Here is a 12,419-nt window from a genome sequence, read left to right on the forward strand (position 1 = left end):
GCTAAAATAAGTCATTCTCCCAAGAGCAATACATGTGTCATTCCAATTGCATTTTACATATACACTGCAGTATTAAGAATTTCAATTCACATCCAGAACACTTAAATGCAAATTTAAAATATTCAGCCTTAAATCTATAATGGGAGGAGCCGCTTAGCAAAACAGTTTTAAATGAGTGTGTTTGTGTCTTAAAGGACCACTTCACCACATCTTCATATAATAGGTCCTCACTAATAATCGTGAAAAAATGTCGCTCCAGTGACATCATCGATGGGGAATACAAGCTAATAGAAACGGCAGGCTTTCTAGTCCTGAAAAGTTGCAATGCAAAAATGGAAGCCATCGTTCTCACGACAATCTTGTTTAAAATAAATCTGCCTAATATGATGATGTCACTGGAGGACGGTTTCTAAACTGCCCACAGCAGTTTAGAATGACACACAGACTGAGTAGAAAAACACAGACTGAGTAGAAAAAGTAGACTGAGTAGAAAAAAATCATCATGATTATTAGTGAGGACCTATTATATGAAGATATGTTGAAAAGTGGAGAAGTGGCCCTTTAATGGAACTGCTCTAAACAAACACATTGTTGTCTTAATAGAGGTGCATTAGTGTCTGCGTTTCTCACTGATTGGAATAGCATTATCTTTCGTAGTATAGCATTTATATTCTGTGTGTGCATCAGCGACTCTGGTTCCCCACGACCATCTGCTCTCTGCTGTTTAAATCATGAAAGTGTGTTCGCGGGCGGAGAGGCACTGTGCACATATGTGGCGTCCTGGTAAAATGGTGCCACCAGGCTGCATGCAAAACGAGTACAAGTGACTCTTCAAAGAAATGAGTGAAGGAGAAACACTGTGGCATCTGTAGGCCCGGGCCGCCTCTTGACATTGGCTTTGCTCCTCTGGTTGAAAGGAAGGAACTGGAGGCAACAAGAGTCCAAAGTCATTTGGTGTGGCACGCTGTGTAGGGTGTTTAGTATATGTGCTGTGTGTATGACTTTGCATGCTGACTTTGTTTCAGGGGTTTCAAGTGAGAGGGCAATCAAATTCTTCCCAGAGACAGTGAGATGGAGACAGGACATATCAAAGCCTTCCTAGAAAGAAAGAGTGGTTGGCTGCTCTAAGGAGAGAGAGAGAGAGAGAGAGAGAGAGAAGAGGAGAGAGAGAGAGAGAGAGAGAGAGAGAGGAGAGAGAGAGAGAGAGAGAGAGAGAGAGAGAGAGAGAGGATGAGAGAGAGAGAGAGAGAGAGAGAGAGAGAGAGAGAGAGAGAGAGAGAGAGACACACAGAAAGACGCGAGAGAGAGAGAAACACACAGAAAGACGCGAGAGAGAGAGAGAAACACACAGAAAGACGGCGAGAGAGAGAGAGAGAGAGATAGAGAGACTGCGAGAGAGAGAGACTGCGAGAGAGAGAGAAACACAGAAGACTGCGAAAGAGAGAGAAACACAGAAAGACTGCGGAGAGAGAGAGAAACACAGAAAGACTGCGAGAGAGAGAGAAACGACAGAAAGACTGCGAGAGAGATTGAGAAACACAGAAAGACTGCGAGAGAGATTGAGAAACACAGAAAGACTGCGAGAGAGATTGAGAAACACAGAAGACTGCGAGAGAGATTGAGAAACACAGAAAGACTGCGAGAGAGAGAGAAACACAGAAAGACTGCGAGAGAGATTGAGAAACACAGAAAGACCGCGAGAGAGAGAGAGAGAGAGAGAGAGGAGAGAGAGAGAGAGAGAGAGAGAGAACAAAGACAGCGAGAGACAAAGAGAGAGAAACACACAGAAAGACAGCAAGAGACAAAGAGAGAGATGGCGAGAACACACAGAGGAGGAGAAAGAGCCAGCCTTCAAACTAGCTGTCAGTGTGCCTGTGGGGACAGTTAACTCTGGGAGGATTCAGTGTCTCATTAGAAAGTCAATGGAGCTCTGTTATAGTTTCACTGAGAACTGAGCGCCCAGATGGCACCTTGTCTTGCCTGGTGGCAAATACTGCACTCACGTTTAGAGCTTCACTGCAAAGTCACATGACCTTGAGTGGACTACGAGTGTCCAATTAATATAGTAAAGAAATTAATTAAGCTAGTGCTATATGTATCTAGGATCAACATAGCATCTGTCTAAACAACACGCTATCTAAATAACATTCTTAGCATTTTTGGACAAGAAAACCGTATACTGTATATATCTATCTCACTAACATGCGTAGTGATGTGAATAAGTCACCAACTTTATGCATGTTATTCTATCATCTATCAAAAATTAGGCAACAAGAAGTGCTAGGAGTGCTAGGGGACGAGGTAGATTCTGAAGAGAAGAGTCTGCAGTCCTGACTGGAGGGGGCTCAATGCTGACAATATGGAAGGGAGGGACTGTGCTAGCTGAAGTGTGCCAGAGGGGTGTAGGTGTGTCATGTAAAGGTGGTGCCACAGCCAAGCCCTTCATTGGGTTGTAGGTCGTCACCACTCGCCAGTATTTTGAATAAGGTTGCAGTGTTTTTTGCTATACCTCACACTGTTTTGTTATGTTATGTTGCATTACGTCATGCATTTTCAATCCACCCTTTTCCTCTGTTTTCTCCTACTCAACTGTGTCTATATATATACGCCTGTCTCACCATATGTGAATCTTCTCCTTCAGGAGCTGCACTGACGTCGTGTGCTGTGTCATCTTCGTCATCGTCATCCTCGGTTACATTGCTCTGGGCACCGTGGGTGAGTTTGACGCGATGCTGATGATTCATCAAAGTCACACAAGGTTTTATGATTGCACGTGCACGCACTCACACACACACACACACACACACACACACACACACACACACACACACACACACCAAAGTTTATTTATAAATACCAAAGTTCTATTCAGGGTCAAATTAAATTAAATTTATCCATCCGTTGTGTGCAGGTGTCGCACACTGAAAAATAGTCAGTCAGAGTCTACAAGCGTGAGCTTATAGACCGGCTATATTTTTGGTGCACAGTTTAGAGACCACGATTACTGCATGTTTTTTTTAGGGTACCTAACCTAGGGGACACGGGGAGAACATGCAAACTCCACACAGAAAGGCCCTTTCGAATATATATAATATAATAATAACTTCATTGATTCATTCAATTCAAGGCCAGTGAGTCAGTGTTTCCTCCAACTGCGCCTTGGTCTCCAAGTGGGACTCGAGGACCTCCCTAGGGAGACGCCCGAGAGGCATCCTAACCAGATGCCCGAACCACCTAAGCTGGCTCCTTTCCAGGCGAAGAAGCAGCAACTCTACTCCGAGTCTCGCGTGACTTCTCTAAGGGAGATGCCAGCCACCCGTCAAAGACATCACGACCTTATTCTTTCGGTCATAAGCCTAACCCACACTTCATGACCATAGGTGAGAGTAGGAATGAAGATTGCTCGGTAGACCGAGAGCTTTGCCTTCTGGCTCAACTCTCTTTTCGTCACAACAGTGCGGTACAGCGACTGCAATACCGCCCCTGCCGCTCCGATTCTCCGGCTGATCTCCTTCTCCGTCCTCCCCTCACTCGTGAACAAGAGTCTGAGATACTTAAACTCCTTCACCTTGGGTAAAGCCTCATTCCCTACCTGGACTGCACAATCCACCGGTTTCCTGCTGTTACACACTGTTCTCTATTACACTGGTAGGCCAACGTAAAGTGATGGTGTACTGTACTCAACTAGTTTCTTACCAAATATTCATGTAAACATCATGCTTTTATTGTTTTTTTGTGATCATTTGCATTTATTTACATTGGACTGGATTGGCCACACATTGCATGTTCACATTGTCACCAGCGCAGAAACACAAAAATCACACTTGTGTGAAGTGAGGGGCGCAGCGAGGGCAGTATTTATATCAGCCAGATGACGTCTTTTATTGTCATTTACTGCCCTAAACAAACAAAGTCTATAGACTTGGCTGGCCTATGACGTAATTTCGTAAAGCCATGCATCAATCATCTTCATCATAATCATCATCATCATTTTCATCGTTGTCGTCATCATCAGCCCATGATCCTCCTGGTTCAAAGTAGTGCAACAACTAATGTGTTGTATTAACACAAGCCCAATCGCCAGAGAAGAAACGTTACCATTGTATGTTTCTGCATGCAAACCACTGACATTGCATCTCAGCTTTGCAACTTAAGGCTCTATGCACTGTCAGCAGCAGGCTTGAGTCCTGTGTGGGGTGCCCCAGAGCGAGTGAGTGGCCACACTGAGTGGTGCAAAGACCGCTTCTGCCGACTCAGCACCATTCGAGATGCATACTGTGGTGTTTCTCATAGTGGGATGGGGAGACCCTAAGGGGTTCTTGCGGGGGTTCCAGGGGGTCCCCATATAAATTAGGAATAGTTAGTAACTACCGGTAAATGGACCCTTAATGGGGCTATAACTCTTGAGAGTGAACAAATGTGCCAAGCATATTTGTACAAAAAAAGAATTATTTCCCCCAATGCTTAATGGCAATGGCAATTGTGATTTGCTTTAATAGTATATTAATTAATTTTTCTCTGGCAACCAGGTTGATTAACACACTTGTTTGTCACTGTTCTATAGCATTTCTTGCACACAGGCTTTCTGGAATCATATGATACCTCATTGTCACTCAAATCCATTCACACTTCACAGTGGCACAACACCACGACAAGGCGGGGCTGCTACATGTGGGCAACGATGTGTGTATTGTTGTGTAGTGTTTCCAGTTTACAAAGGTGGCTGGTCTCAGTTGCAGCAAGCTAGAACAGCAAGCTAACCTTTGGTTACAGTTAAACTTTTATTAACATCTTACACATAGCTGTTGTGACCAATATTAATGTAGATCAGTGATTTCAAAGTGGGGTCGGGGGAAACCCAGAGGGGGTTTCCAGGGGGTCCCCAGCTAAATTAGTTAATATAGACTCAAAACCAGTGTAACCATATTTTATACTTAATAATAGGCAATTCAAAAATAGCCGATCTACAACCTCCCAATGTGTAGCATTGTGAGCTTGGGGACCGTCTCTTTTGGGGGTCCCTGGCACAAAAATATTTCAAATGGGGATCTGCAGCCTAATTTGCATCAATTTGGGGGTCCATGACAAGAAAATGTTTGCGAACCACTGATATTGAAGCTATGTTCCGAAAACTGTTTTTGATTATGTATCTAGTCCCTGTGATTAAAATAGCTCAGCAGGAGACTCTTTTGTATTACATAAATCAACAAAACCCTGAAACACTGGAGCTAGTACAGAGTTCCAATGTTCCCTGTCATAACAATCTCATTGTCTGCACCATGAATCTCTGTCAGATATTTTAAATGGCTGCTACATACGATACGGTACTGTAGCAAGGCATGACAGAATTGTTGGTTTATTCGTTAAACACATAATATGAGCAAGTATTCTTCGTTACTGCCCTTTTCACACAAATATACTTAACAGTAGCCTAATGTTCGGGATGGGGAAGAACTCTTTCTGTTCCCCAATTACTTTCAAAGCACATGCGGCCATAAACACAGATCTGACTTCTTGTAGACATAACACTGGCATATCTGTATTTAGCTGAAGAACTTTCACTGCTTACCCATCCTCTTTTCTCACGCATATGTTTTCTACTATCTCATCCATCCAGTGCTGAGTAAATTGAATTTGGGGGTACCCACAACTGCTACATGGGGTGTAGCAGTTGTGGGTAATGACATTACCAAAGCTTTAAATTGATTTTGCACAAACAATTCCTCACAATCAATAGGTGTGTTTCCTAACTTAAATAAGTTTAGTTGATACTCGCTAGTCCTGGTGGTTGTGTATGTACAGCAACACTTGGCCTTTCTGACTGCTTATGTCACTAAATCTTTGATTCTTTAAGCAAAACACGTACAGATCAAACCATGAGTAGATATGATAAAGTACTCTTTAGGCATAACACACAAGACACAAACTTCCAGACAGACTGTGAATGTGTTACATTCATATGCCTGATTTATAATTCACTGTACGGTGGTATCGCATGCCAAAAACAGCCGATCTCCAAGCTTGTTGTGACCTGGTAGATCGGCTATTTTCGCTGTGCGACACTGTCATACGGCAGAGCAGGATAAATTAAGCAACACTACTGCAGTACTGCACCTGCACCTATGATGACAGTCATCGCTTCATATCGTGGTAGAAAATGTAGCCTGTACTGAGTACATTCATGCAAAATGTAATGCTCCTCACTCAAACGGACACTTACAGTTTGGGCAACTCGAACTACACATGCCCCAACATTTTATTTACCTGCCATAGTGTCAACCCCTTACCCCGTGTCGGATTGGTGGTTAGACTGGCATATTCGCAGATACCGATATGACCAAATTGGGGCATAGCGGGCAGTGTTCCGATACCGATGGATACAGTATCGGTACATAGTGCTTAAGTATAATATTGTATGGCATGCCGTATTGTATTCTCATTTTACAGTATGTTACTGTGCAGTCTTTTGGACAAGAATGTATCATAAAATATATGTGATGTCTTCAGCTTGGATCCATGGCGACCCCAGGAAGGTGGTCTATCCAACAGACAGCCACGGACAGTTCTGTGGTCAGCAGGGTACCCCTAATGCGTGAGTTAAAAATCTAAATAAACATCCCCATTTGTATTATTTGATCTTGGAATTATTGTGTTCAGCATGTTTTGCACAAGCCAGCCATCCGTCCATTGTTATCTCTTGGCGCACAAAAGGCTAGTTTGAACAGAAGGGATGGCTCATGGTTAATTATGAGAGGCTTTGCTGTGTCTGCAGTGCACACTGGGTGTAAAGACTGGCTGCTGAAACATCCCTCTGCCGTCTTCTAATCCACCCACTTTGCTTTTCCCCTGCTCCTTTGTCTGCAGAAACAAAGCCATACTATTCTACTTCAACATATTGCAATGTGCCAATCCTGCAGTTCTAATTAACCTCCAGTGCCCTACAATCCAGGTAAGGACCCTCGATGCAGGACTCATTACACTCCTGTGTGATCCTGATCCCGTCCCATGATTTGCAAGATTGATTCTTTCTCTCGTTAAGCGGATTAGGAGTGCAACACTTAATCAAACTAATCAATCTAATTGTATCATAAAATATGATCGATAAATAATGAACAATTTAGATCAGTGGTTTTCAACCAGTGGTGCTTGAGGAGGTTCCAGGTGGTCCCCAGCTAAACGATGCCGAGTTGGTAACCAAATGGACCCTCATAGATCTTAGACTCAGTTGAGAGTGTAAAATTAAACCTAATGAACCATTACGGTCCATTTGGTTTCATCTTGTATGCTCTCGAGAGTTAAATTATTGTTTAACACCCGCATTACTTAATTTACAAGAAGTCTACGCAACCACAGTACCTCAAAGACCCTTAAAGCATCTAGACATACTAAAACAAACTGGTCAGGCTACTACTTGGCCTTATTCCCAGAACCCACCTTACCCCTGCCCATATTGATAGGTTGGAATGGTTTAGGATTGATGACAAAATACAGTCAGCAACTTGCAATGGTCCTGGTCTACACGATTCACTACACCACTTATGGGTAGCTGCAATTCGAAACTAGCCCCTGTAAAAATATATGATGACTTGAAAATGGAGGAACCTGATGTAAACAGGTGTTTCTTTGTGCTTTTTCTGCTTTTATCCTGTCTCTGGTACCACATCAATTCAGCCTGGAATTGTGGACAAAATATTACATTTTGGTTCTGAGAGGCTACTGTAAATGTCATCAAATGGTGGTCCGTGGCTCAAATGCTGAATAAATAATGGAACTTGATATGAAAAGGGTTGAAAACCACTGTAATAGATTAAGGGCCCTGTATCTTGCGTCAGAGACACTAAATCCGTAATTTGGGGATTTTAGCATTGCGTAAGAGGCGTTCCCCTGTAACAATTGTTATCTTGTACCCCAGCCTAAATCCCTAAAACACCTCCACTACCCGTTACAGTATGCATAGGTGTGGTTTGGGTGTTTGCCACATGCCATTGCCTTTAAGAGAAGACCGCTGAGTCCATCATCCATTACCCATTATGCCCAGTGATATATTGCCCAGCGATGCGTTGCTGCTTTGGAATAAATGTATATTTGCTACCGAGGGTTGTTTTGTGTGTCCAGCTCCTTTATCTATCATCCACGATTCCACTACGCAACCAACCACAGTCTCACTCACAATAAAGCAGGGATAGCAGTTTCACGGAAAGACATCAACATGCCCACAAACACACCTCCGCCCAGCAAAATGTAGAGTGGGTTGCGTGGCCGCAAGATACCGTTTAGCGGATAGTGGAAGGTTCTAAATCCACTATATACGGCTATGGCGTGGCATACCTTAGGGCCCTAATAATAAAACCCCTATTTTGGGGTAAAAAAGATATATACGGTATATATATATATATATATATTTTTTTTTTACAAAATTACAAGGTAATAATGTACAATGTAATGTACAATCTAAAAACAGTGCCACGCATTGTGATCTTCACAATTTTTTGCATGACACCATTGTGCGACAAAACATTAAATAGGGATTAAGTTGTTAATCGAGTCGTTTTAAAGAATATTAAAAAAAGACGTCTCAATGATTCGACTAATTGACAAAGTAATCAATACAATAATAATGGCTGAGAAGATAATGGATGACCCTGAGAATGTGTTGTTGTCGTCTCCAGCTCTGTGTGTCTTAAGGATGTATTGTTGTCGTCTCCAGCTCTGTGTGTCCTAAGGATGTATTGTTATAAAGTATATTTATTGGGGTTTTTTTTTAAGACAAACAGACATTATACAACAAGAACATAATAACAAATATCAGGCACAACACTATTATAAATAAAAAGATTGAATATACAAAGACATGACAAGGACAATGAACCATAATGACAAGTGGCTTTTGAATTTTGATAGACTCCCAATCAGGAAATACAGTACATATATTAAAAAGGCAGACAACAGTTATCATAGGCACAAAGTATCTAAGGTTGGTACGGAAAACCTCCAAGTATCGTGGCAGACAGTGTGGTTCCAATATGATTCAAATAAGGGTCCCAAATGTTGTAGAAAGTGTCCAATTTAGAATGCAGCATGCATGTAATGTATTCACAAGGAATACAGTCCATTATGTTATGCCATGATTTCTTTGATGGAGCAACATCCTTGATCCAAAACAAAAGAATATTTTTTCTAGCAGCAAACCTAAGGATGTATTGTTGTCGTCTCCAGCTCTGTGTGTCTTAAGGATGTATTGTTGTCGTCTCCAGCTCTGTGTGTCCTAAGGATGTATTGTTGTCGTCTCCAGCTCTGTGTGTCTTAAGGATGTATTGTTGTCGTCTCCAGCTCTGTGTGTCCTAAGGATGTATTGTTGTCGTCTCCAGCTCTGTGTGTCTTAAGGATGTGTTGTTGTCGTCTCCAGCTCTGTGTGTCCAAGTGCCCTGACAGATTTGCCACTTACCTGGACGTGCAGTACAGCTCCAGGTACAACAAAAGCCACTGGGAATATTACAAGCAGTTCTGCAAGCCGGGCTTCGACAATCCAAAAAAGGTAAAGGTCTTTCACATAGTCTTAGTTACAATGCACTGGAAAACGTAAGGTGCCGAGCAGTGTGTAGGTGAAGGAATGCTTGGAAGCGCTTAATTTGAAAGTACACCATAAATGAGTTGCTAGCATGAATATTAGTCATTTATTGTCTCCGCCAGGCCGGACGGCTGAACGTCGAACCGCTGAAGGCAGAGACAATGTTTTCATTTTTCACTCGCACTGCTTAAAGTTCTCAGTCAAAGATTTCAGTCCTGAGGATTTTAATGAGATCAGTGCAGATTTGCAAAAAAAATATTTCAGTCTTGGGATTTTGTTTGGCTTTAAGCCCACCCGCCGCCCGCCCGGGCAGCTAATCACCCTCACCATTGGACCGACATGCACGAAACTTTGCGCACACATTTTTCACATCAGCCTGTTACAACACATTTTTTTATATTACTCCTACAGATTTTGTCCAAACCTCATGCAAATCGGTACACATCATCTCTATAGTAATTTGATCAAGAAGTATCTGAATTTTTCGTCTACTCAGGCGTATGTGAACAGTTTTAGTGGCAGACAAAGATATTGGAAAGTTACATGCAAAAATAAATGGAAATGGGTGCAACGGTGCATACTGGACACAATCTCAATCAACTACTGTAACAAATACAGAACATCATATTGTAACAATGGGAGCAGTGGATTGGATGACCAGTGTCTTTCAGGTCCCTATTCTAGGCAAATCATTTTAGGCAAAAAAAGTTAAATGATTTTTTTTTAAATAAAAAATAGCAGACCTATAAGCTCACATCGTGTCGCTCACAACAATTCTTTGGCTTCTTTTTTCCTCATTTAGTCAATTCACCAAGTCCTACGAGATGAGGACTGCCCATCTATGATTGTGCCAAGCAGACCCTGTAAGTACTGTAGCACCATCTGAATCCACACACCAGACACTTCATTGTTCAGTTGACAAACCCATGGCACTAATTGACCAGAATAAATCTTGTGGTGTGTTTCAGTCCTCCAGAGGTGCTTCCCCGATTTCATTACCAGAAATGGAACTTTAACGGTGGCCAATAAGACCAACTTCAAAGATGGTAGTGGCAACACCAGGAGCGTGGTCGATCTCCGAGATGCGGCCAAGTAAGTCATGCTCTCCTCCACTGTGAAACTGCACAGTGAAATCTAGAGAGTTCAATTTAATCTCATTGAATAGCCTGTATGGCCAAAGTTCATTGATACCGTACTGTATATCCCACAAGATAAGAGTTACTTACGTTAGTGCCAGTGGGATGCTCATCCCACAACTGTTATATTGTCAATAGGCCTACTACATATGCACCCACGCCTACTCCGTATACACCCAGAGAGAACTGGACAGCTACTTCTGGGTAGGACAAATGGGCAATGTCACCCTTGCCCATTAATGTGTGGTTCAAGCACATAAAAAAGCATGTTTGTTGCATGACGATACCGCTTACAGTGTCGGCAAGCTTAATACTGTAGTAAAGCCTTAAAGGTGCTTAAGTGCTCCTCCATTAGCTTGCGAGACAGTGATGTCAACATGTTGATATACTGTAGGAAATTAAGAGAAAGGGTCAGACTGGGGACCAGATGTATTTGAGCGCTTTAGCTGTCATTATCTATGAGCACACACAGTTCCATGTTTGCACTGATCTAATCCACTTTGACTCCTGACACCAGGAAACATCTTACTGTATTCAATGCCTTTTTTCTTTGTAGCCAAGTAACAGCCATGCAGCAAGGAGTGGAAAGGTCTTATGAATTATTGTTTCAACCTTTAACCTAATGTAGCCCCCGAGAGCTTTGTGCAGACTAACCTTCCTACCCCGTGCTGTTCATCAGAAGATATCTGGTCCTTACTTCTCTTCAACTTAACTGTGGAAAGAACAGAGGACAGATTATCTCACAATGCTTTCTGTGGGTTGCGTTTGTGGTATCATTGTGTAATATCATTGTTAGACGATTGAGTTAGTGTAAACTTAACTAGTTGGTGCAAACTGGAGAGTGATATGGCACCCCCTGGCTGTGTCTTTAGCCTGTATTACCTATAACCCAGTTTGGACTGAGGCCGATTCTAAAAACACCTTCTAAATCCTGATGTAAGTTTTCTGAAAAACTTCAAAAAGCAGCAAAATATATTTAAACAAAATGTATACTGTATATACTGTATACATCAAGAGGGGTTCCCGTCCAGAAGGGTTATAACAACAAAAGGGGTTCCCGCCCAGAATGGGTTTGATTTCCCCTCAGCTCTGGTGATGCAGCTTAATTTCTCACTCTACAATTTTTTATTATTATTATTACCCTTATTATTACTTGCGCAAGCAGAGCGCGTAAGTAATAGTTTTCGTCCAGTGCTTCAATGCGTATGTCGCCGTTTGATGCGTATGCGCCGTGCCAGCGTATGACGTAATGACTACTTGTGCTTGATATGGCAGTGGTGTCAGATTACATACATGTATACATAGGGGCATTACCTTCAATCCTCCCGACACTAAAACATATCGTCATTACGTCACCATCGAAAACCAATTACACCCTGGCATTGGGTCCTTTAATCCACATCTTTATTACATCATCATTGAGAGCTAGTTATACCAGTTATACCCTGACGTCATATGCTGCTACGATACATGCGCGTCAAACGGGGCATACGCAAAGTAACCACATTATACCGCTAATCAACTTACAAATTACATATACTTATACAGAGAGGCATTTCCTTTAATCCACCCGACACTGATCGACATATACGTCACCATTGAACGTATATGATGTATATGTTGTTGAAAGAGACAGAAAGAAGAGGAAGATTGCAGATCTGTCTCTGTTGTTGAAAGAGACAGAAAGAAGAGGAAGATTATTATTCCCAAACACG

The 12,419-nt window shown here is 42.2% G+C and overlaps 1 protein-coding gene across 3 annotated transcripts in view; it reads left to right on the forward strand.

The window, feature by feature from the left end:
• slc44a5b (solute carrier family 44 member 5b) overlaps nucleotides 1–12,419 on the forward strand; it is a 49,954-nt gene that overhangs the window by 21,053 nt on the left and 16,482 nt on the right. For 2 of the 3 annotated variants that reach the window (XM_080770779.1, XM_080770780.1), the window contains exons 3-8: nucleotides 2,642–2,715; nucleotides 6,508–6,592; nucleotides 6,865–6,949; nucleotides 9,407–9,535; nucleotides 10,371–10,431; nucleotides 10,537–10,660. In XM_080770779.1, coding sequence (XP_080626905.1) covers nucleotides 2,642–2,715; nucleotides 6,508–6,592; nucleotides 6,865–6,949; nucleotides 9,407–9,535; nucleotides 10,371–10,431; nucleotides 10,537–10,660 — 558 coding nt within the window. Of the gene's footprint in view, nucleotides 1–2,641; nucleotides 2,716–6,507; nucleotides 6,593–6,864; nucleotides 6,950–9,406; nucleotides 9,536–10,370; nucleotides 10,432–10,536; nucleotides 10,661–11,260; nucleotides 11,294–12,419 lie in introns of all 3 variants that reach the window. The other variant, XM_080770778.1, reaches the window with a different exon arrangement.

This window comes from Protomyctophum bolini, assembly GCF_963924005.1.
Source record: "Protomyctophum bolini genome assembly, chromosome: 8".
Classification (NCBI taxonomy): Eukaryota; Metazoa; Chordata; class Actinopteri; order Myctophiformes; family Myctophidae; genus Protomyctophum; species Protomyctophum bolini.